Source organism: Dendrobates tinctorius, unplaced genomic scaffold, assembly GCF_039654945.1.
Source record: "Dendrobates tinctorius isolate UK_male_01 unplaced genomic scaffold, ASM3965494v1 ptg000126l, whole genome shotgun sequence".
In the NCBI taxonomy this organism is placed as follows: Eukaryota; Metazoa; Chordata; class Amphibia; order Anura; family Dendrobatidae; genus Dendrobates; species Dendrobates tinctorius.
In genome coordinates, this window is record NW_027361794.1 from 9,748,448 (window position 1) to 9,775,078 (window position 26,631).

General features: G+C 47.3%; 1 protein-coding gene across 11 annotated transcripts in view; it reads left to right on the forward strand.

Moving 5' to 3' along the window:
* The window catches only part of LOC141047273 (uncharacterized), a 201,979-nt gene that overhangs the window by 83,572 nt on the left and 91,776 nt on the right, over window positions 1-26,631 (forward strand). For 5 of the 11 annotated variants that reach the window (XM_073542287.1, XM_073542282.1, XM_073542285.1 and 2 more), the window contains exons 4-5: window positions 21,469-21,592; window positions 21,676-21,773. In XM_073542287.1, the coding sequence (XP_073398388.1) occupies window positions 21,469-21,592; window positions 21,676-21,773 (222 nt within the window). Of the gene's footprint in view, window positions 1-5,231; window positions 5,533-20,930; window positions 21,081-21,206; window positions 21,387-21,468; window positions 21,593-21,675; window positions 21,774-26,631 lie in introns of those variants that run through there. The other 6 variants (XM_073542277.1, XM_073542279.1, XM_073542280.1 and 3 more) reach the window with 5 other exon arrangements.

Below are 26,631 nucleotides of genomic sequence, written 5' to 3' on the forward strand. Positions count from 1 at the left end.
GCCAAATTTTGGAGGGCGTTCTGTATGAAATTGGGCATCTCACTCTCCTTCTCGTCGGCATATCACCCGGAGAGTAATGGTCAGACAGAACGCACCAATCAATCCCTGGAGCAAATTCTCAGGTGTCTGACCTCCGCCAGACAGGAGGATTGGTGTGATGCTTTACCGTTGGCTGAATTTGCTTTTAACAACCGGGTGAGTCAGTCCACCAACATGTCCCCATTCCTGATTAACTATGGCTTTAATCCGCATTTTGGGGAGTTTTCTCGGGTGGATTCCGGTTGTCCAGGAGCAGAGGGGTCCGTTCAACGGTTAAAAGACCTCTGGGCTGAGGTCCAGCGTAATATCTCTCGAGCCCAGGGGAGATACAAATATTTTGCGGACAAAAAGAGAGCCTCGGGAGACATGTTTCAGGTGGGAGAGAAGGTTTGGCTCTCCACGCGTAACATCAACTTAAAGGTACCATCAGTTAAGTTGGGACCAAAGTTCATTGGTCCGTACGAGATTATGGAGATAGTCAACCCTGTGGCATATAGGTTGCGTCTCCCCGCCTCCTTAAAAATATCTAATGTGTTCCATAAGTCTCTGTTGAAACCAGCAGGATCTGTCAAAGAGAACTCTGAGACTGTTGTTCCTCCAGTGCTGGTGGAGGGTCAATTGGAGTATGAGGTCGGACATATTGTGGACTCTCGGCGGGTGCGCTGCTCTTTGCAGTACCTGGTCCACTGGAAGGGATATGGACCAGAAGAGCGCTCATGGGTCCCTGCTCGCTTGGTACATGCAGATCGCCTGGTTCAGGCGTTCCATGCCAAGTACCCGGGAAGCCTGGGGGTCCGGAGGCCCCCCGTTGAGAGGGGGGTACTGTCATGATCCCAGTGCGGGTTTTTGAGCTGCACACCGGGGGTTAATGTCTGGAGCTCTGTGCAGGTTTTGACCTGCACACTTGGGGTTAATGATTGTGGCCTCTTTCTGGTTCTGGGAGAGCTTCATAAACCCCTGGGTAGCTTCAATCCCTGCCAGTTATACTTTTGCCATTGGTCTAGTGTGCTGACCCCCGTGTGCCTGTTTATTGCTATAGCTTGTTTATATGGTTCTGACCCGATTCTGTTTCCCGTTGTGAGTTTGCCTGTTGATTTTGTACTGCGTTATTATCTGTGTATGACTCATTGCATGTGACCTGACTACTCTCTGCTCGCCCCTCTTGTACCTTGCAACTATCTGTGTATGACTCATTGCATGTGACCTGACTACTCTCTGCTCGCCCCCTTTGGTACCCTACAGCTATCTCTGTGTGTGACTCATTGGCTACGTCCTGACTATTCTCCCTGTCTATGCCCCTTGGTAACTTTGTCTCGCAGTTACTCTGCTAGGAATTGTCTTGCAGCTCCTAGCTCTGTGGAGTTTAGGCCACGCCTCTAGCAGTCACGTGCTTCAGGACCTGCAGCTCTGAAGTACGCATCTATTCGGTTGCTGCCCGCTCCACAGGTAGCTTTGAGCACAGTTCGCTTTACTCAGGACACGCGCACTGGCTCAGTGAGCAAGTTCAGTGCGGTGTCTCTGACAACAAGAATTTGATTTACCTAGAGTCGGCTAAGCGCTTGAACCCTAGACAGGCTAGATGGGCCTTGTTTTTTACACGTTTTGATTTTGTGGTTTCTTTTCTTCATGGAAGTAAGAATGTCAAGGCAGACGCCCTCTCTAGGAGCTTCTTTGCTGATTCTCCTGTGGTGACCAAACCTGCTACCATCTTAGGCGAAGGGGTAGTTCTTTCTGCCATCTCGCCCGATTTGAGATGTGCTCTGGAAGAGTTCCAGGAGGACAAACCTGAGCGTTGTCCCAGTGGAAAGTTGTATGTTCCTGACCAGTGGAAGAGGAGAGTGATGTCTGAAGTTCATTGCTCTGCTTTGGCTGGTCATCCAGGTATTTTTGGTACTAGAGATTTGGTGAGTCGGTCTTTTTGGTGGCCCTCCTTGTCTCGTGATGTCAGGAATGTTGTGCAGTCCTGTGGGACTTGCTCCCAGTCTAAATCGTGTTCTCGCTCCAGTGGGTTGTTGATGCCTTTGCCTGTCCCCAAGAGGCCATGGACCCATATTTCAATGGATTTTATCTCTGATATGCCTGTCTCTCAGAGAATGACTGTTATTTGGGTGATTTGTGATATATTCTCTAAGATGGTCCATCTTGTACCACTCCCCAAGTTGCCGTCTTCCTCTGAGTTGGTACCCCTGTTTTTGCAACAGGTGGTTCGCTTGCACGGGATTCCTGAGAACATTGTATCTGACAGAGGGGTTCAGTTTGTGTCTAGATTTTGGAGAACTTTCTGTTCCAAGCTGGGAATACAGTTGTCCTTCTCCTCTGCTTTTCACCCTCAAACCAATGGGCAGACAGAGAGAACAAACCAGACCTTGGAGTCATATTTGAGATGTTTTATTTCCGCTGATCAGGATGATTGGGTTTCATTTTTGCCCTTGGCCGAATTTGCTTTAAATAATAGAGCTAGTTCTGCCACTTTGATGTCACCTTTTTTTTGTAACTTTGGGTTTCATCCTCGATTTTCTTCAGGGCAGGTGGAGCCCTCTGCCTGCCCAGGTGTTGACACTGTGGTGGAGAGAATGCACCAGATCTGGGACCAAGTGGTGGATAAGTTCTCTCTCTCCCAGGAAAAGGCCCAGCGGTTTTCCAACCGACATAGGACCATTGGTCCCCAGTTTAAGGTTGGTGATATGGTGTGGTTATCATTAAAAAATATTGCTATGAAGGTGGCTTCTCCTAAGTTTAAGCCTAGATTTATTGGACCTTACAAGATTTTGGAGATTATTAATCCAGTCTCTTTTCGTTTGGCTCTTCCTGTCACATTTAAAATCCATAATGTGTTCCATAAGTCTTTGTTGAAGAGGTTTGTTGAACCTGTTGTTCCTGGGGTGGCACCTCCAGACCCTGTATTGGTTGAAGGTAACTTGGAATATGAGGTAGAGAAGGTACTGGATTCCCGTCTGGCTAGACGGAGACTCCAGTATTTGGTTAAGTGGAAGGGTTATGGTCAGGAGGATAATTCCTGGGTCTCTGCCTCTGATATTCATGCCAAAAGATTGGTGCGTGCCTTTCATCGGGCTCACCCTGATCGCCCTGGTGGCGTGGTTGAGGGTTCGGTGACCCCTCCTCAAGGGGGAGGTACTGTTGTGAGTTCATTTTCCCCTTTACCACTGAGGCCCGATGAACTCCCTCTTCTAGTAAAGAAAGATAGTGAGCCTGATTATCAGGCATCTGGGTCTAATGATGATGAGTGGCTGAGTGGAGTTTCTGACTGGATATAAGGCTGTCCACGCCCGTCTGCTCTGCGGGTGATTTCTCTGTGGATCCTTGGATACCAGTCTGAATTCCTGCTCTCCAAAAGCTAAGTTTTCTGCTATGCCGTTTGCATTTGTACGTTGTTTTTGTTTTGCTGGATTTCTGTCATTCCCTGCTGGGGTGATCTGAATTCCTTTAGCTCTGTCTTCAGAAAATACCTGAGTGCTGATATAGTTTTTGAAGCCTAGCTGCTTCAGGGCCTTTTTCCATATCAGCCGGTTGGCTTATGTCTTTTCAGGGTTTTTGCAGATTGCAGACAGCAGCTGTCCTATCCTGTCCTATTTTAGTGAGTTTGGGCCCCATTGTTTGCTCACCCTATCTTTCTATCTGTGTGTGTTTTTTCATCTTGCTTCACCGTCATTATATGTTGGGGGCTGCCTTTTACTTTGGGGTCTGCTCTGGGGCAGTTTAGTTTTCCTTTTCTGTCTTTAGGCTATTTAGTTTCTCCGGCTGTGATCGAGGGGTCTAGGGCACCGTAGGAACCCCCCACGGCTACTGCTAGTTGTGTTGTTAGGTTCAGGGGTCTGCAATCTGATAGTTGCCAACTTCTCCGGTTTTCTGGACTTAGCTGCTATTTTTGTGTCTGCCTCCTACGGTGTCTCATTCATAACACCTTCCCAAACGGGCAACTAAATTTCATAGGTCTCAGGAGATATGCCTACCTTCCTTCTATGAGAACCCGTCAAACCAGGACGAGGTGAAATATCACACTTTAGATGTGAGAAGAGCTGTGCTAGCCTACCTTGATAGGACCAGTCCCTGGAGGCAGAGTAGGTCTCTTTTTGTCTCCTTCCAGGGCAACAGAAAGGGGTCTGCAGTTACAACAGGCACATTATCCAGGTGGATTAAAGATGCGATCACAATGGCATATTTGGCAAAAGGAGAAGACCCTCCGCTGGGGATTAAGGCGCACTCTACTAGAGCCATATCATCCTCCTGGGCTGAGAGGGCGAACGTCCCAATTGAACAAATATGTAAGGCTGCAACCTGGTCTTCTCCGTCTACCTTTTATAGTCACTATAGACTAGATTTGTCCTCTACCGAGGATCTAACTTTTGGTAGATCAGTCCTTAACACGGTGAGCCCTCCCAAGTGATTATCTCTGGAAATCTCTCAGTGGGTGCTGTCGTGGCGAAGAGGAAAAACCGGATTACTTACCGGTAATACTCTTTTGTAGAGTCCACGACAGCACCCGCTCACTTCCCTCCCGTAAAAATTTTTCACACATGGGTCTCCTTGGTGGTGGAGATTGTAATTAAAATTTAATATGTGGATAAACTTAGCAAACATAAAGGTATATAGGGGTAAGATAGATGAATCGCCCAAACAAATTGACTAAAACATGTATGGCGGTTCCTCCGTTGTTCTCGGTAATACAAACTGAGGGAGGTTTCCTGTAGGTTTCCTGTTCCTGGGGCGGATCCCCTCTCTCAGTGGGTGCTGTCGTGGACTCTACAAAAGAGTATTACCAGTAAGTAATCCGGTTTTTTGTGTGTCACTGACATCTATATATATATGTATTCTATGTGTATATATCTATTCTAACCTGTCAGTGTGATTTTACTGCACACCGAACATGAATTGCCGGCTTTTCTAAGGACACCGAAGCGTAAAAATTGGACAGCACTCTCTTGGTGTGAGTGCTGTGCGATTTTTTTCTCGCATCCATTGACTTGCATTGGCGAGTCTCGTCCAAGATACGCTGCAAACCGTTGCATGCTGCAATTTTTTTCTCAGTCCGATTTCAGCTGAGAAAAAAATCGCAGATGAGATGTAACTCATTGAATAACATTGGTCCAAGTGCAATCCGATTTTTTTATCAGCTTTCACTTGCCCATTTTTCTCGCAAATGGGTACGCACCCTTAGGGATCTTCTCTCAGGCCTGGAGTAAAGCAACAGTCAACTCCTGGACAGTCTGTGGTGCAATGTAGTAGGAGGGAAAGAGACATGATGGCCCAGATGTGCTCGCTTGGATTCAAGCCTGGGGAATGGGCGGGCCAGTCCATAGCATCAATGCCTTCATCAAGGAGGAACTGCTGACACACTTCAGCCACCTGAGGCCTAGCATTGTCATGCATCAGAGGGAACCCAGGGCCAACAGCACCTGCATATGGTCTCACAAAGGTTCTGAGGATCTCATTCCGGTACCTAATGTCTGTCAGGGTATCTGGTTAGAACATGGGGTAAGATTATCGCTACAGAGACCCCTGTATAGAAATATAAACACAGCCGCGCCCCATACACCTCGTAGTCATGCGGCTCCGTACACCTCGTCCACACGCGGCTCCGCTCCTTACACCTTGTACACACGGCTCCACTCCTTACACCCTGTACACACACGGCTTCGCTCCCTACGCTTCGTACACACACGGCTCCGCTCCATACACCTCGTACACACACAGCTCCGCTCCGCACACCTTGTACACACACGGCTCCTCTCTGCACACCTCGCACACACACGGCTCCGCTCCGTACACCTCGCACACACACGGCTCCGCTCTGCACACCTCGCACACACACGGCTCCGCTCCATACACCTTGTACACACACGGCTTTGCTCCATACATAGCGTACATACACGGCTCTGCTCCATACTCCTTGTACATATACAGCTCCGCTCCGCACACCTCGTACACACACAGCTCCGCTCCATACACCTCGTACACACACGGCTCCGCTCCGTACACCTCGTACACACACGGCTCCGCTGCATCCACACTGTACACACACGGCTCCGCTCCATACTCCTTTTACACACACGGCTCCGCTCCATACTCCTTGTACACACACGGCTCCGCTACATCCACACTGTACACACACGGCTCCGCTCCGTACATCTCGTACACACACGGCTCCGCTCTGTACTCCTTGTACACACACGGCTCCGCTACATCCACACTGTACACACACGGCTCCGCTCCGTACATCTCGTACACACACGGCTCCGCTCTGTACACCTCGTACACACACGGCTCCGCTCTGTACACCTCGTACACACACGGCTCCGCTCCATACTCCTTGTACACACACGGCTCCGCTCCATACTCCTTCTACACACACGGCTCCGCTCCATACTCCTTGTACACACACGGCTCCGCTGCATCCACACTGTACACACAAGGCTCCGCTCCGTACACCTCGTACACACACGGCTCCGCTCCATACTCCTTGTACACATACGGCTCCGCTCCGTACATCTCGTATACACACAGCTCTGCTACATCCACACTGTAAACCCCTCCTGACCCCACACAGAAACTTCCCCTCATCCAGCACCATGAGAACCAGCACAGCAGAGTCCTGCATACACTGAGGCCCCTGATCATGTGACCCCTGACTCCTCCCCTCCTGTGACCTCATCACAGGTCCTGTGCGCACAGAGCAGCCATATATGTGGAGTGCGGCTCTGCGGGTGGAGGTAGGTGCTGGTGATTCCCCATTACTGGGCACGAGGGACATTAACCCCTTCAGCACTAAATCTTTCAGTGTTGTTGTTGCCACTTTATAAGAATCATTGCGTTTTTGTTCTGTTTCCTGTAACAGATACATACGACCCAACTATGGGAGACAGGAAGGGAGGAAACGGATTGTTCTCATAGTACAGGGCCCCATTTCTTTGTACCACGCAGTGTAATGTCCCCATTATGCCCCTTATGTATGTATGATACCCCCCACACAGTATAATGTTCCTGCAGTACCATCACCCTCCCACGCATAGCGTCGGACTGGAGCACCTTGGGCCCACCAGAGAAAATCATTCTTGGGGCCCACTATGTAGCTACATAGAAAGAAATACAAGACCACCAATTGTGTGGTAAAACACACTACTATCCGGGTATAATATAAGGTAGTACTCGTCTTAATTATGTAGCAGGAGTTGGGGTAGAATCATAGAGGGGTAGCCCCTTCATAGAATATAATGTAACCCCCTCATGGAATATAATGCAACCCTCATAGGGTATAATGCAGCACCCCACAAAATATAATTCAACCCCCACATAAGGTATAACGCAGTCCCCACCATGGAATATAATGTAGCACTCTCAGGGTATATTGCAGCCCCCCTTATATAGTATAATGCAGCACCACCACAGAATATAATGCAGCCCCCCCATAGAATATACTGTAGCCCCTCATATAGTAGATGTAGCCCCCAGAATATAATGTAGTCCCTTGAGAATAATGCAGTCCCCCACAGAATATAATGTAGCCCCCTCATAAAGTATAATGCAGCCCCTCTCCACCCCATCATTGTCCTCATCACCACCTCCATCATTGCCTCCCCCCCACCACCTCAATCATTGCCTCCCCACCACCATCATTGTCCATCATCCCCGTCATTGCCTCCCCCCACATCATTGCCCATCACCTCCTTCATTGCCTCCCCCCACCACCCCTCTCTCTCACACACACACAGCACCGCATCACTCTTACACACAGACACACATACACACATAGCACCACACACACACACAAAAAGCACCACACACACACACAAAGCACCGCGCTGCACCACACACACACACAAAGCACTGCACATCACACACAAATAAAGCACCGCACCACATACACACATGCAGACACACAGCACAGCTCACCTCCCCGCATCCGCAGCACATCTCGACATCCAGCTTTCTGTCTGAGACAGCTCGCTGGATGATGATGTCATCCAGCCGGGTAGGAAGCAGGCTGCCGGGATGTGCTGCGGGAAGGTGAGCTGTGCTGTGTGTGTGTGGTGCAGTGGTGCGCTAACCCTACCCACTGCTAAAGAGAAATGGTGTTCACGCCTCTCCACGCCCATAGGGCGTGGGAAAGCATAAATATTCATTTAGCTTGTTGGAATAATCCCTCTGTAAAATGGTTTTACCTTTGCCTGCTTCCCTATTTGTATACTCTTGAGCATGTATACATGCATGTAGGGGAGCAGGCCTTACTAGATATTGAGGATTTGCACAGTAATATACCGTATGAGGATGGTGTCAGAGGAGTAAGAAATTTCTTGAATTCAAGAGTAATAGAGGGTAGTAAACATAATGACTTCATGGAGGATCTTCTAAAATTCACTGTTACTCATAACCTCTTTCTTTTCGACAGGAAGTACTTCCAACAACTGCTCAGGGGTGCTGCGATGGGGAGCCCCTGTGCCCCCTCATAAGCTAAACTATTCCTGGGCTGGTGGGAGGAATATTCAGGGATGATCATAAATAGTGGCATATATATATTTTGGATTATGGTATAGATATATTAACAACATTTTTATCACCTGGTCAGGGATGAGTGAACAATTTCATGAATTTGTCAGGGAACGCAACATCCATAGAGTGGGCCTTAGATTTACTTCCAGTTTAATTATAACTAGGAATGAGCGAATACCTTCGGAGAACTCCTTATTCGAATAGCTATATAGCTATAGCGTTTACTGAATAGCTGCATCGGGAACCCAGATACCTGGATCGCTCCAAACAGGCCGTACATGCATGTGTAATGTGTTGAGTCTGTCACACAGCCGTGACACATGCAGCTGCAGCTCCAAACAGCTGATTATCGGGAGCGCTCCAGGTATCCGGGTTCCCGATGCAGCCATTGGGTACGCACTATAGCTATTTGGATAAGGACTTATCCGAAGCTATTCGCTCATCCCTAATTATAACCAGTTGCCTTTCCTAGAAGTACTAAGCCAGGAAGAATGGGATGGGACTCTAGGGACACTCATCTCTATATATAAAAACTAGCTGAAGAGCACGGCGCTGCCCGGGCATAGTAACTAACTGTGGTTAGTTATAGCAGATTATAAATATCCTCCATCCCATAGTCCCGTGCCTATATCCCCATCACACATATCCACGATCCCAGCCCGTGCCCATATACCCATCATACATATCCATCCCATAGTCGAGTGCCCATATACCCATCACACATCCTTCATCTCATAGTCCCATGCCCATATACCCATCATACATATCCTCCATCCCATAGTCGAGTGCCCATATACCCATCATACATATCCTCCATCCCATAGTCCCGTGCCCATATACCCAACATACATATCCTCCATCCCATAGCCCAGTGCCCATATACCCATCATACATATCCTCCATCCCATAGTCCCGTGCCCATATACCCAACATACATATCCTCCATCCCAGTGCCCATATACCCATCACACATCCTCCATCCCATAGTCAACCATTATGACATCATATTGAGCGGCGGGGCTTGCAACCTATGATGACATCAGCGTTGCCATGACAACCATTGTGACATAATGAGGGGCGGGGCTTGATACGCACACACTTTTTCCCCATTATGTAGATAGGGGCAAAATTGTTTGGTGAATTGGAATGTGCGGGGTTAAAAATTTCACCTCACAACATAGCTTAGGACACTCTCGGGTCCAGATGTGTGACTGTGCCAAATTTTATGGCTGTAGCTGCGACGGTGCGGATACCAATCCCGGACATGCATGCTTACATACATACATACATACATACATACATACTTACACACACTTGAGCTTTATATATTAGATGAATGTGTGTGTGTGTATCACCAACCAATCACGAAGCATCTTTCATTTCACCAGAGCTGTTCAAAAGAAGCTGAGCTGTGATTGGTTGCTATAAGCAACAGTTTTCCTTGCAAACAATCACTAAGCATCTCTCATTTCACCAGAGCTGGTTAAAAGTAGCTGAGCTGTGGTTGGTTGCTATGACCAACAGTTTTCCCACTTGACAACACCTCAGCAGACACTGACATGGTAGGAGAAATATAGCATCACTGGGAACATAAGCTCCCAGCCCTTGTCTGCCCCCCTGAAAGGAGCAGAGATCACATGACAGAAATGAGTCCCCCCCCCCCCCTGTGCCAATTTCCCCATCACACATCCTCCATCCCGTAGGCACATCTTCCCTCTTAAAGGGATCATTGGTATGGAATTTAGGGCAAATCCACTCTGCGCTTTGATACTGACCCCAGGGCTTTCTTAAAGGGATCTCCGGTATGGAAGTCAGGGCAATTGCCTTCAAATGCTCTGGTACTGACCCCAGGCTCTCTTAAAGAGATCCCCGGTATGGAAGTTAGGGCAAATCCACTCAGCGCTCTGGTTCTGACCCAAGACGACTCTTAAAGGGATCCTCGGTACAGAAGTGAGGGAAAATCCACTCAGTGCTTTGGTACTGACCCCAGGCCTCTCTTAAAGGGATCTCCGGTGTGGAAATTAGGGTAAATCCCTCAGCACTCTGATTCTCACCTCAAGCTTCTATTAAAGGGATCATTGGTATGGAAGTCAGGGCAAATCCACTCAGTGCTATGGTTCTGACGCCAGGCCTCTCTTAAAGGGATCCCCAGTATGGAAGTTAGTACCGTTCCACTCAGCGCTCTGGTTCTGACTCCAGGCTGATGGGATGATGTGGAATATTAGTGGTAGTTGTCCGGTGGCTCTGGCTGATGGGATGATGTAGGATATTAGGAGTAGTAGTCCAGTGGCTCTGGCTGACGGGATGATGTGGGATATTATGGGTAGTAGTCCGGTTGCTCTGGCTGATGGGATGATGTGGGATATTATGGGTAGTAGTCCGGTTGCTCTGGCTGATGGGATGATGTGGGATATTACTGGTAGTTGTCCGGTGGCTCTGGCTGATGGGATGATATGGGATATTATGGGTAGTAGTCCGGTAGCTCTAGCTGACGGGATGATGTGGGATATTATAGTGAATGTGGCTATGCGGAATGGGCGGGGCTCTACACTCAGCTTTATATAAAGATATAATCATTATAATTTGTTATAACTAACCGTAATTAGTTACTATGCCCGGGCAGCGCCGGGCTCTTCAGCTAGTCTAACATAAACCTACAAGCCCTAAGAAATTATTGAGGTGGGATAGCCACCACCCCATCCCCCTTAAAAAAAGGAATACCCAAGGGTCAATTTTTACGATTGAGAAGAATCTGTTCTAATGTCACAGATTCTAATATACAGGCAATAGACATGAACACCAGATTCAGGGAAAAAGGATACCCACAGTACGTTTTGGGTTTTCACACGATCGTTTGCAGAAAAACGGGAGAGACAGACACTTCTCTGCACCTAGCCAAGAGACCAAGAAAAAGATGAGATAACATGAATAATAAGAATTTATGACAATCAGAGTGACCGTATCTTTAATATCCTCAGAAAACACCGGGATATACTTTTGACCGACGCAAACCTGAGGGGTGCTGTGGGATGTAATCCACAATAACTTTCAGAAAGGGTTGGTCAATTAGGGACCATTTAGTGCACAGTTTCTGTAAAAGACCTGCACCCATTCGGACTTGGCTAGATAAAAGAATCTGCAGTTTCTGTAGATAGAAGAAAAATGTTTCTGTAGATGTGGCGAATGTTGTACCTGTAATTGGATGAGACCATGTAACTCTTTCTCAATTTCCTCCATGGGTAAATCCTTTTCCCAGAGGGAAAAAAAACTAAAAAAGTTCTAAAACCTCAGGTCTTTTATATGTGGCCACATGAACCTGCCCCCTAGATGATGCCCCCAAGACCAAGCGGGAGTTTAGGAGGAGGGTAGGGGAGCATTTGGGTGATATGCACCATGGTCGGGACACCCCATTAGTGAGACACGTGAACAGTGTACAGTACATCGAGGTGACACCGGAGACATCTCGTTTTTTATCATTGAGGTGGTTTAACTCAAAGTGAGAGAAGGTGATCACGATAGATGTGTCCTCAAAAAGGAAAGTGATAGGATTTTTAGACTGGATTCAATAGCCCCTAAGGGACTCGATGAGGATACAGCAGAACAGTTTCAAAGATTTTATGTCCAAGGCAGCATTCCATTAACCGCTGAAATGTTCCTGGCGCATTGCTGAGCCCGAACGTCATGTAGTTAAACTCGCAGAGGCCCATTGGTGTTGTAAACGCCATCTTCTGTTTGTCTACCTCTGCCACAGGAAACCGCCAATACCCACTGGTGAGATCTAAGGTAGAGAAATAATTAGCAGTTCTCAGTGCAGCTAGTGATTCCTCAATTCTAGGCAATGGGTACGTGTCTTTATGTGTAATGCTGTTAATCCGCCTATAGTCTACACACATTCTCATAGTACCATCTTTCTTTTTAACGAGGACTAATGGAGCTGCCCAGGGGCTACAACTATCTCTGATTACCCCAGCCTCCTTCATCTCTCGTAGCATGCTCTTGGCACATTGGTAGTGTGCTGGGGGTACAGGCCAGTGTCTCTCTTTAATGGGTGGATGATCTCCGGTGGGGATATAATGTTGAACACCTTTTGCCTGCCCAAAATCTAGAGGATGCTTGCTGAAGACCCGTTCAAATTCTCAAGCCACCCGGTAAGCCCCATGCTTTTGGTGTGAAGGGGTGGAGTCAGTGCCTACGTGGAGCTGCTGACACCAATCCTCCTCTTGCCCTTCATAGAATCATAGAATCGTAGAGTTGGAAGGGACCTCCTGGGCCATCTGGTCCAACCCCCTGCTCAAAGCAGGATTCGCTAAATCATCCCAGTCAGATGTCTGTCCAGCCTCTGTTTGAAGACTTCCATTGAAGGAGAACTCACCACTTCTCGTGGCAGCCTGTTCCACTCATTGATCACTCTAACTGTCAAAAAGTTTTTTCTAATATCTAATCTGTGTCTCCTCCCATTCAGTTTCATCCCATTGCTTCTAGTCTTTCAGAGCCATTCTCTTCCACCTTGTCAGATGGAAGCAAGGGTTCTAGTGTCTCGATTGCATTGTTACTGACGGTGAACAATTTAGCAAGGTTGGCATACCGGGGTAATTGGACCTCTCTCTCCCCTACAATTTAAGATGCGTATTGGTACTCTCCCCTTGCGGACATCAACTACCCCTCTGGCTATCAGGATAGTGGGCCTACTATCAGAGTACATGGGATCTACCAGTGCTTGGTAATTTTGACCCCTTAGGCCTATTGCTGCCCAACACCAAATTAACATTTCACTTCTGGGAGGTACTGCAATGGGGAAAGGATCACTTACTTTGACACTGCCGACTTCTCCACCAGACAGCTCTACCTGTTGTCTCTGCATCAGGGCTCCGATCTCCTTCTGCAGGACCCGCTGCTGACTGGAGCTGGTGGTCTCGGCTACCTGTTGTAACAAAGCAATAATTTCTCCAAGACAATTTTCAATTACATTAGTGCCTAAAGTGATCATAGGATGGCATTCTCGTTTGTCAATATCAACTATCATCAAACCTTGCGATTGCAATTCTACTCGGCCAATCTTGATGGTCACCTCTTTATATCCCATCTGAGGCAAGGGCTGACCATTGCTGGCAAAAATGGTAAGGTCTTTATCTGGGCTATGAGTAATGTCTGAATCTGCCCAGTACTGCTTTAAAAGAACATATGGTATTGTTGTCACCTGGGAACCGGTGTCCAGTAAAGCGTTCATCGGAAAACCGTCAGTCACGACAGGCAAGACTGGTCGTCGTCCTACGTACTTGTCTCGCCAATTTGGTGGGCCTGGTCGTCTTACTCCTGACGGTTGGCCCTTTGCCCCAGGGGTTGCTTGATTAAATGACAGTATCTTGCTAGGTGTCCAGCCTTGTTGCAGCGGCAACAGATGGACTGTCCGTCCTTATCGTAACGCTGGTAGGTGGGATTCTCTTCTGCTGTCGCCACGGGACATCTTCTGGACTGGAGGCCAGCTGGATCTTCTTCTTTGGAATCACTTGCAGGGACTGCACAGTTTTTGTGAGTGTAGCCACACTTTTAGTTAGTTCCGTGACTTGGAGACGTAAGTCTGCAGCAGAATCATCATCTTGGGACGGCTTGTCAGTCTCAATAGAGGTCTTTTGAAAGGATGCTGTCTCCTGCTGGTAAGTAATTGCAGGATGCTTAGAGGGCTCTGCGCTGCTAGGGTTCGGTTCATGCAGCACTCTGATGGCTCTATCCTTAAAGTGTGCAAAGTCCAATTCAGGATTTTGTAGAGCCATTATGCGCCACTGTGTCCTTTGGTTGTTAGACTGGAGTCCCTCTATGAACTGCTCTGTTAGTAATTTATCTTCATCTTTCACGCTTTCAGGATCAACCTGCTTTACGGCCCATAGTGCCTCCTGAAGATTAAGGGCTAGTCCCGTATACTGTCCTGCACTCTCCGTTTGCACCCAAAAGAATCTAATTTTTATCTCTGTTGCAGTACAGGTATCAAAAGTGTCTTTCAGTCTGGCTAAGATTTGTTTGACAGTTCTTTTATCAGTGTCCGGCCAGGACTTTACTTCCCTCTGAGCCGCACCAGTTAACTGGCCAATGAGGATACTGACTTTTTGGCTTTCTGACAGGGGGTACACTTGGGACAAACTACATAGTCTTTCTTTAAAATCGCTCAGGGTGTGCGACTCCCCTGAGTACTGTGGTAACCAGGCTGCTCCTGGTATATATGGCATTGATAGCGGCATTATGGGGGCTGCAGCTGCGACTGCTGCTGAATCTTCACCCGCGTTGAGCATTTTCTTCCTGCTTTGTCACTTGCTCACTAGTGTCAAAGCACGGGCAGGGGGCTTCGCGTCGTGCTTTATTTCTGGCTCTGGCCACAATTGCACGCCCCTCTCTGCTCGCACGTGCTGTATGACGCAGTTATGGCGGTTATTTGAAAGCTCAGTAAAGTCTTTAACACACAATTTAATAAAGTCTGTGGCGCACAGTACCCAGCTTTGCCAGGCTCATAGAATCATAGAATCGTAGAGTTGGAAGGGACCTCCTGGGCCATCTGGTCCAACCCCCTGCTCAAAGCAGGATTCGCTAAATCATCCCAGTCAGATGTCTGTCCAGCCTCTGTTTGAAGACTTCCATTGAAGGAGAACTCACCACTTCTCGTGGCAGCCTGTTCCACTCATTGATCACTCTAACTGTCAAAAAGTTTTTTCTAATATCTAATCTGTGTCTCCTCCCATTCAGTTTCATCCCATTGCTTCTAGTCTTTCCTCGTGCAAATGAGAATAAAGTTGATCCTTCTAAAATGTGACAGCCCTTTAGATATTTGTAGACAGCTATTAAGTCTCCTCTCAGTCGTCTCTTTTGCAAACTAAACATTCCCAAATCCTGCAACCTTTCCTCATAAGACAGGGTTTGCAGACCGGTCACCATTCTGGTCGCTCTTTTCTGAACTTGCTCCAGTTTGTTGATGTCTTTTTTAAAATGTGGTGCCCAAAACTGGACACAATATTCCAGATGAGGTCTGACCAAAGAGGAGTAGAGGGAAATAATGACTTCACGTGATCTAGACTGTATGCTTCTGTTAATACATCCTAGAATTGCATTTGCCTTTTTTGCTGCTGCATCACACTGTTGACTCATATTCAGTCTGTGATCTATTAGTATACCCAAGTCTTTTTCACATGTGCTGTCACTTAGCCCTATTCCTCCCATTCTATATCTGCTTTTTTCATTTTTATTGCCCAGATGTAGTACTTTGCATTTCTCCCTGTTAAAAACCATTCTGTTAGTTGCTGCCCACTTCTCCAGTTTATTTAAATCTTTTTGAATCCTCTCTCTCTCTTCTCTAGTATTAGCTATCCCTCCTAGCTTTGTGTCATCAGCAAATTTAATCAGTTTACCATCAATTCCTTCATCTAAATCGTTGATAAAGATGTTGAACAATACAGGGCCCAGGACAGAGCCCTGTGGTACCCCACTTGAGACATTCTTCCAACTGGATGTGCAGCCATTTACGACCACTCTTTGGGTCCGATCACTAAGCCAGTTATGAATCCACCTAACAGTTGCCTTGTCCATTCCATACTTTTTTCAATAAGGATTGTATGAGAGACTTTGTCAAATGCTTTGCTGAAGTCAAGATATACTATATCTACAGTATTTCCTTGATCCACCCAATCAGTGATACCATCATAGAAGGAAATTAAGTTAGTCTGACATGACTTATTAGTTACAAACCCATGCTGACTCTGTTTAATCACTTCATTCTTATCCAGGTATTGACATACATGTTGTTTAATAATTTGTTCAAAGATCTTTCCTGGTATAGAAGTCAGACTCACCGGCCTATAGTTGCCTGGGTCCACCTTCTTCCCCTTTTTGAAGATAGGAACAACATTTGCTCTTCTCCAGTCTTCTGGCACTTCTCCTGTTCTCCAAGAATTTTCAAAGATTATGGAGAGGGGTTCAAAAATTTCTTCTGCTATCTCCTTCAGTACTCTTGGGTGTAATTCATCTGGACCTGGAGACTTGAATTCATTTAGGTTAGCTAAGTGTTTCCTCACTATCTTTCTGTTTATAGATATCCTGGATTTTTCTATTCCCTTAATAGGACAGTGAATAACAGTTGATGTTACATTTCCTTTCTGAGAGAAAACAGATGCAAAATAGGAATTTAAAAGTTCAGCCTTCTCAGCTTTGCTAGGCTCGCTAAATCCTGTTCGTGACGCCAGTTGGAGCGCCCCGCGGGGCCTGGGGGTACTCGGTACCGGGCCCATTGACTTCCGTGGGGGACGGTGTCACGGTGGCGGTGACCCGGCTCGTGGCCTAGAGGCATCCAGTAATAAAATAGGGGAAAGTTGTGTGGTATTTATGTGGTAAAAATGAAGATTAAAGTTATTAGATGGTGAAATATGTGATGCCACCTGTGGTATTCTAGTCAGAGGTGACCAGCGCTGCGGTGTTGCTTCTCTGGGATGGATGTTGGGCGCAGCTATGATGTTGTAGCCCTCCACAGGTAGGGCTTAGTCCCAGGGCAAAGATGTTAAATAAATAGTAAAAGTGGCTGCAAACGTTGGGGTGCAGATAAATGAGAGAAAGACGCAGAGAGGTGCAGTTTCTTTACCTTTTACTGATAATAGGTTGCAGTCCGGAGTACCACATACAGGTGATGGAATGAGTCCGAATCGCCTGGAGCCATTCAGGGGATCCACCTTGCCAGGTGGGGTTTTAGGACCTTCCTTTCTGCGCTTTGTGTGTGGGTCTCCGCTGTATATATCTATGCTGCGACCTTCTATTCGTGATGGTTTCACTAACCTGTACGGCTGTCAGCGTGAGCCTATTCCACGGGTACCGTTCTCTTCACCGTCGGCCCCTGGGCTCCTTATCCACTGCCGTGCCCTCAGGTGTTCAATGTGCACAGGAATTTACAATCCCCTGTACTTTCAGATTCGGCTATCAGGGCATACTGCTCCTGTCAGCCTAGGACTCTGATGTCCCTTTTCTCTTTATTAGCGCTTTACTCAGGGGTCTGCTATTTGCAGTATTTTAGCTTCCCTGGAGTCTCTCAGTCTCTGCTCTTGTCCTTTCCCTCTTCACAGATCAGCTCTGCCTTTTGAGCTCCTCACCGATCAGCTCCCTGTCTTGAACTGACTGGATCTTCCAGAAAGATCTTTGTTTCCATGATAACTCCCTCAGCTGATTTCTAGCTGACTTACCAACCCCCTCTGCTGGCCAGAATTTATAAGGCATTTCCCTTTTCTGACCTGCAGCAGGAATTTGTGATTAAATCTCCGTTCTGCCTGGCATGGGGGTCCCTTTCTGCCTCCCTGCATGACTTCACCTCTTAGAGGGAGGCAATGTCACTGTGACAACCGGACTATGGGGTGTCACATTAGAATGCAATCCAAATTCATTATGTACTCTGGCATGGAAGGTATTCTTCTGGACATGCAACAATCACACAATGACACTAGATGAGCGCCAAAAAAAATAAAAAAAAAACTCTGTCATTCACAAAAAAGTGTTTATTCATGAAAAAAATAATCAGTTCCAGATGATGATCATATACAGGTATAAAGATTGGTGCTTCAGCCCCAAATGAAAAACAGATAATTCATCGACGTTTCAGCTTTACAATGCCTTTCTCAGGATACTGTATATCTGTGAGGAGAGGGGTCCTAAATTTCCTGTGGTGGAGACTCACAAGTGTCCCGTGGCCAGGTGAAGTGCGCCATCAGATGAGCTCCTGCAGCCCATGTGGCCGGTATCGTGCCTGTGAAATGAGAGAGCTCTGTGCGGCTCGGCATCGGGCACACTGTCCTTCGCCATCATCTCAATTTCAGTGATATCCTCATTCCCATGATGGTGATACGACTGAATAGTATAGTGAATGATGGAGTCAAAAGCTCCTGATCCACCACTTAGACTTCGCCTGTGAGTCTGAGACTCCGAGCACTGCAGTCACAACGACGTCACTACATCACACCTGTAGTAAGGAGCCTCAGTATTCACTGCACAGACCGGAGCAAAGTACCTCAGAAATGGGGTTGGTTGAATAGTGTATGTGTTTGTTTTTTATTTAAATTGTGGGGGAATCATATTAAGTGAAGGGCTGTGGTGGACTGTAAGGGCCTCAATTCTGAGTGGAGGTCCTCATCTTACGTGTAGAAGGTTGTGGTGGCCATAATACTGTCTGAGGCGCTGTTGTGGGCATCGTACTGTGTGGAAGGGCCTCATTCTGAGCTACATGGGCACAAAAGAGGACAATTTCCTGGTGATGAGTCAGATGGGATAAGTGAGAAATACAGACCTTTGGTCTATCTGGTTGCAGACTTGAATTAATATGGTGTTGTGTGCCAGGAGGGAGACATCAGTATGTTCTGAAGGAAAGAAAAGATATAATGGCAGTGGGAATCTGGATTCCAGGCAGAGAGCATAGCAGAAACAAAGAGCAGGGCGAGGTCTTTAGCTCAATCCAGAGGGCCTATTTAAACAGTACTGAACTTTTCCCTGGGGCAGAAGGCCTTTTTTTTAAACTTTTTTTTTAAACAACTCTGATTAGTGCGATCATACAACATACAAGCCTCTGATGGCTCCAGTGATGCACTGTACTACTGTAGTGCCGTGTATCATCACTGCCTGTCAGTGTAATACTAACGGCCCCATACACATGAGACAAGTGTTGGCTGAACGGTCATTTGGCAGACGGCTATCTCTTCCGACTCCGCCATACACACAAATATTCCAGCTTTCCTGTGGTCTGTATGAGAGAGTCGCCTCCAGACCCCTCTAGCGGAGGATTATCTACAGGAGGAGCAAAGGGATTATCCTCTGAAATTCAGGATGCCAGATCCTTCTCTGCCTGACATCATCTGTCGGGAGGCCCCCAAATACATTATATGGTCGACCAAACCCCCCGAAATCAGTGATTTCATGTAACTTTAGTCTAATTTGCATGGGGGCGTTAAAAGGTAACTTATTGGACGCTACCACTGGCCCGGTCTAATAGACCTTCGTACATTACAGGCCCAGACACCAGTTTTAGGCATGTAAGTATCGTAATAACTAGGCCGCCCCATATTATTGAGAACTTGGAGGTGGAGGGCATTGAGACGAACTCTGTCACACCTTCTTAGATGCCATGTTTGCTTTTCACAGGATCAAGTGGTTAAACTGTCAGTATTTTTGTTGTAGCCGCACCTGTGCCGTCCCTGCGGTGTACATCTATGTTCTGGGGCCCAAAAGAGTTAATTTGTAAAAAAAAAAAGTTTCACTTGTTACAAATTAATAAAATAGGTCTTCTGCTTTTTTATGTATTTTTTTTAATCTTTTTGCAGTAAAGGGCCTGTCACACTAAGAGATATCGCTAGCAATATCGCTATAACTAGTGACGTTATAGCGATATTGCTAGCGATATCTCTGTGTCTGATACTTACCTACAACCCGCTCCCCCGCTGGTTATCGCTGATCGCGCGAGAACGTCCAGGACTGTTTCTCGTCGTCAGCTTCCTGTGGCGCTTCCTGCTGTGAGGACGAGCGACGCGTGGAGCCGGGCGGGAGGACGCAGGATCGCCTGGTCTGACAGGTAAGTAGCGATCCCCGTCCCCAGCGATGTCGCTGGTGAGATCTGCCTGTGTGGCAGCTCACTAGCGACCACTTAGCGATGTACCAGCGATCCTGACCGCGTCATATCGCTGGTCGGGATCGCTGGTACATCGCTAAGTGTGACAGTACCTTTATTGTTGGAGCCAATTTACTTTTAAAACATTTTCATTTCTGTTTTTTTCTGGTGTTTTTCTTGTAATCTAGGAAAGCCTTAAGCCAGAAATAAACCCCATAAATCACTGTACATGGAGAGTTTGGGATCAGATAATTTCTGTCCATGGTGTTTGTGGAACAAAAAAGCTTTTATAAAGCCTCAAACTTCTGTGTGTGACTCAGACCTGAGATCTAACGTGATAGAAGATTACAGTGCGGGGAAGACGGGAAACCTTCATATAGACGGCCGGTGGGGATGGAGTCAGTGACGGACTCTGGTCAAATATGTTTCTAGAGCCGTAATAGAAGATGAAGATGTCGTCCTCACCATGAAGTAGTTATTTCTCCTGTCCCGTGTAATGAATATCTCCTGCAGTATTGCTAATGCCGATTCCAGTGTCGGTAAATGAGACGAGAATTAGCGTTATGGAAGATGAGTCTATGAGGAACGTATTCAGCTGCCGACTCCGAGGAAGAAACTGCTTGTTGTCTGTGGCCTAAATATATAGGTTTTATTAGTAGATGTAAAGAAGGAAACTAAATACTGTAAAATAATAAATCTCCTCATATGTTTCCCTTATTATCTCCAGTAATTGTATTATTACGATGTTACATCGGCTCATCTTCTTCTCATTCAGGTCTCTACAATATCGGATCCTCTCAGTGAAGATCTTCTATATAAGAGAATTTTCCTGATTTACCCATCAAAGATGGATATGGACAGGGACAAGATGGCGGAGAGGATATTACACCTCACCCTAGAGATCATCTTCCGGCTTACTGGAGAGGTGAGAGATTCTGATGACGTCACATTACATCATTCTTATCTATGGGAATAACAGATGGACAGAACTGGAGAGGTGAGGACTCTGGAAATGTCTGTAGTATTTATTATTGTGTCTCTCCATAACCAGGATTACACAGTAGTGAAGAAGACCTCTAGTGAACGCAGTCAGGACCCTGTGTTTGAGGGATGGGGAAGACCCCTGAGCCCAATCACTGGGCCTCCACCTCACCCCCTGATACATGAGGACATCAATGACCAGAAGATCCTGGAACTCACCTACAAGATGATTCAGCTGCTGACTGGAGAGGTGACACCACTGGGAATGCTGGGACATTATACAGTAATGCTATGAAGGGATTTGGGGATGACGGTATCATTGTATGTGTCAGGTTCCTATAAGGTGTCAGGATGTCGCTGTCTATTTCTCCATGGAGGAGTGGGAGTATTTAGAAGGACACAAAGATCTGTACAAGGACATCATGATGGAGGTTCCCCAGCCCCTCACGTCACCAGGTAATAGACAGGACTAAATACACACGGCCTATAATTATCTGTATGTAAAGAATGAATTCAGTCCCTGTATGTGTTTCCTCCAGTTCTATCGAATAAGAGGACAACACCAGAGAGATGTCCCCGTCCTCTTCTTCCACAGGACTGTAAAGAAGATGATCCCAGTGTTCCTCAGGATGATCAGGTAGATGGAGAGAAGGTGTCATGAGATCTCCCTACGATGTGTAGATGGCTGTGAGGGTCTTGTGCTCAGTCTTGTTTTATCCACCAGTGTTATATGTTTTATACATAAAATTATAGTTTTACCCTTCGCCACGACAGCACCCACTGGAGGTATCGGATCCGCCCCATTTGGAACAGGAAACCCTACAGGAAAGATAAAAGGGGCGGTCCGCCTTTCCTCCTCAGTTTTGGTTTCCTGTTCCAAACGGAGCCACGTTCCTTCAGGAAAGCATACCTGGGCCATGCATGCCGCCTGTGCGGTCTCCACGCGAACGGCAGGGGCTGCGGTCCGGAGGCAGCGTCGGGGGAGACTCCGTTAGACGGCTCCCCCCTCGTCTGGTGTATGGAGGGTGATGGCCGGGTCCGGGGTGGGCCGCCCGGTCTCACCCAGGAGCGCGTCGGTGGCACCAAGATGCGCAGACCGCCGCTGCTAGGAACGGTAAGTGCGCCAGTGGCGCAAATAGAAACCGGCGGTGGCATGGAGAGCGCGGGCCGCATACAGAAGCGGGGACGCGGTAGCCGGCCGGCGCAGAGGCTCCTGACCCCCGGAAGTAATGATTGATCTTCCGGGGCAGGGTGGCTGAGAGCGCGACGGCGCATGCGCAGTGATCCCGGGGAGGAGGAGCGACTTCCGGGGGCAGAGGAAAAAAAAAAGACGAGCAATCTATTTAAACAGCGCCGCAGCTGTGCGGTGGTGAGCCATGTCGTCCCCAACGGAAGCGCACGCTCCAGCAGGAGACTCTGCGGGGAGCAACTCCACCAGGGACCGCAACGCTAGGACAGACACCGGCCGCAGGAGGGAGACAGGAGAGTCAAGACCTAGGACGGGATCTCAGCCATCCGATCCGGTAATATAATGCTTCACTGGGTGAGTGTGCAAAGTATATACTCTACCTATTAAGCTGACCTCTTCCTACCCCCCCCTCCTTTCGGCTCCACTTTCCAGACAAAGAAAAAAGAAAAATCTAAGCATAAGGAATGCGCGTTATGCTCTGAACCTCTCCCTGATTCCTACCCCAAAAAGCTCTGCAAGCAGTGCACCAGAGAGACTAGGCAGGGGTCCGCAGTGTCGTCAAAAGACATTCGAGCCATAATCAGGGAGGAAATACAGGCTATCAACCGTGCCAGTACTCCCTCACCCTCAGAGCAAAAAACAGGTGACCCTCAGCTCAGAGTCAGAGGAAGAACATGGGTTAATCTCCGACTCCTCACTCACATCCTCGTCATCATCATCAGACATGGAGGGACGGTCATGTTTTCCCCTGGATAGTGTGGATAACCTGGTCAAATCTGTGAGGAGCACTATGGGGTGTGAGGAACCAAGGGGTGCCCAGACCGCACAAGAAATAATGTTTGCGGGGTTGGCGGAAAAGAAAAGGAGAGCGTTCCCAGTGATACCGGCAGTTAAGGCCCTAATAAAAAGAGAATGGGAAAAACATGATCAAAGAAGTTTTCTCCCATCGGCCTCAAAGAGGAAATATCCTTTTAGCGATGACGAGCTGTTAAAATGGACCAAGGTGCCAAAGGTTGATGCCTCTACCTCAAAACAATCTACTATTCCGGTAGAGGACGCAGGCTTATTGGCAGACGCGCTAGACCGTAAGGCAGAGTCATCATTGAAAAGGTCTTGGGAATCTGCCACGGGTATTTTTAAGCCAGCAGTAGCCAGCACGTGCACCGCCAGATCTATGCTTGTGTGGTTGGACCAATTGGATCAAAAAATCGAGCAGAAGGTGTCAAGAGAAAAGCTACGGGCCGCTATTCCATTAATCAGAGGGGCAGCTGCCTTTATGGCTGATGCTTCGGCGGACACTCAGCGGCTGGAAGCAAGATCGGCAGCTCTTGTGAACAACGCCAGGCGGGCACTGTGGATGAAGAGCTGGAAGGGGGACGCACAATCAAAATCTAAGATTTGTGCAACCCCGTGTGAGGGTGAGTTTCTCTTCGGGAAAGCCCTAGACGACATACTCGCCAAAGCAAAGGAGAGGAAGAAGGCGTTCCCTGACTCTTCTATCCCTTTCTATAGGAGAACCTTTAAAAGACGACCGTTTGGAAGAAGGAGGCAAATGGATAGATCAAATAGATGGCCCGCAATGGAAGAAAAACAAAAGGGTAGCATGTTTAGGGGTTCAACATTCCGGAGGGAAAATAAAAATTAAAAAATCAGACCCACCAGTAGGGGGTAGATTAAAAATTTTTTTTTCAAAATGGCAAAAAATAACTTCGAGCCCATGGATCTTAGGTATAATTAAAGAGGGAATGAAAATAGAATTCCTTCAAACCCCTTATGATTTCTTTATCATAACCCGCCTTAACTCTTTAGTTCAACAAAAGGCCCTCGAAGAAGAAATTCGGAGCCTACTATCTAAGGGGGTTTTAGTGGAGGTCCCAGTGGGACAGGAAGGTAGAGGATTCTACTCTCCTTTATTTTTAATTTCCAAACCAGACGGTACGTTTAGAACGAGTATTAATTTAAGGAAGCTTAATACGTTTATAAGAAATTATAAGTTTAAGATGGAATCAATCAGATCCACCATAAAGCTTCTCTTTCCAAACTGTGTAATGGCAGGAATTGACTTAAAAGATGCTTACTATCATCTTCCTATCCATGATAGATACCAAAAATACCTAAGGGTCGCAGTGGTGTTCGAAGACAAGATCCGTCATTTTCAGTATACAGCCATGCCTTTCGGCCTCTCTACAGCGCCAAGAATCTTCACCAAGGTGATGGCAGAGGTGATGGCCTATCTTCGCCAAAAAGACACTCTAATCGTACCTTACCTAGACGACTTCCTAATAATCGGGAACTCGGTCACCCAATGTACCAAACGTGTGGCTGACGCAATCTCATCTTTGCAGGATCTAGGTTGGATCATCAATATACAGAAGTCCAGACTCGTTCCGCAATCCCTCCAGATGTTTTTAGGGTTTCAGTTAGACTCCACAACCCAGAGATGTCTACTTCCTCAGGTAAAGATTGCACTCACAAAAGAGAAAGTAGAGGCAGCCATAGATAGACCACGCATGTCTCTGAGAGGGGCAATGTCGCTATTGGGGTCACTAAATTCCTGTGCCCCAGCAGTCCGGTGGGCCCATTATCATGTCCGCACACTTCAGCATCAGATCCTCCAAGAGGACAGGCGACATGGTGGTCACCTCGAGAGCAAGATAACCTTAACTCAGGAGGTCTTGACTTCTCTAAAGTGGTGGCTAGATGATGACCATCTATCCTCAGGAGTCCCATGGGTCATAGTACCATCCTGCATCCTAACCACCGATGCTAGCCCCCATGGCTGGGGAGCCCATATGGGGAATAGCTTTTGTCAAGGAAGGTGGAATAGAGAGGAAGGGGAATACTCGTCTAATTTAAAAGAGCTGACAGCGGTATACTATGCTCTACACCATTTCCTTCCACAGCTCCAACAGAAACATGTCAGGATCCTATCAGACAACACCACTACAGTGGCCTACATAAACAGACAGGGAGGTACTCGATCAGAGACTCTGATGTCTTCTGCGGCAAGAATCTTAAGCTTAGCCGAAAGCTGTTTGTTGTCCCTCTCGGCTCTTCATATCAGGGGAGAGAACAACCAAGAGGCGGACTTCTTAAGCCGACACACACTTCGGCAAGGGGAGTGGTGCCTCAACCGCCGAATCTTCAAGGATATAGTAACTTTATTGGGACAACCTCAGGTGGACCTCTTTGCCACGAGGGAGAACAGACAGATAAAGACGTCTGCTTCCCTGTCTCCATCAGATCACCCAGACATAGTGGATGCCCTCCAAGCCTCATGGAAGTTCAAGCTGGCATATGCCTTCCCTCCGTTGATTCTCCTGCCACAAGTGATTCGGAAGATCAGGGAGGACAGGGCGAGAGTAATCCTGATAGCACCATTCTGGCCCAAGAGGCCGTGGTTCTCGTGGCTACGAATTATGTCAGTGACAGATCCTTGGGTCCTCCCTTCGATTCCCAACCTACTCTCCCAAGGCCCTTTCATCCACCCCCAAGTGGACAGCTTACACTTGACGGCGTGGAATTTGAAAGGCAGCTACTAAGATCAAGAGGGTTTTCTGAAACACTGATTGCTACGCTCCTACAGAGCAGGAAGGAGTCCACAATCCAGATTTATACAAGAATATGGAAAAAATTTCTACAGTTTCATATAGCACCCCATACAGCAGAAGTCCCGATAGTTCCTATCTCAGAATTTCTACAGAGAGGGAAGGACTTGGGCCTGGCAGTAAACACACTGAAAGTACAGGTGTACACGTTAGGGGCACTGTACGGCCATAATATAGCAGGAAATAGGTGGATATCACGATTCATCACAGCCTGCGAACGAACAACTCCAGTCCACATACCTATAATCTCCGCATGGGACTTAAATCTGGTCTTAGACGCCCTGACGGAGGAACCCTTTGAGCCGATAGACACGATATCCCTCAAATACTTGTCACTCAAGACTGCCCTCTTGGTAGCGCTGACATCTGCTAGGAGAGTGGGTGATATCCAGGCCCTGTCCATAGATCCACCCTTTTTTCAAGTATACCAAGATAGATTAATATTAAAGCCAGACCCCTCGTACCTGCCTAAGGTATCAACAAAATACCATAGATCTCAAGAGATACTCCTCCCAACCTTCTTTGAAGATCCCTCCACTCCAGAGGAGCAGAAATTCCACACTTTGGACGTCAGAAGAACTGTCCTAAAGTATATTGAGAGGTCTAGAAGCTGGAGGCAGTGTAGGGCTCTGTTCGTTTCTTTTCAGGGCTTTAAAAAAGGGTACGTAGTCACGAAGAGCACCATTTCCAGATGGATC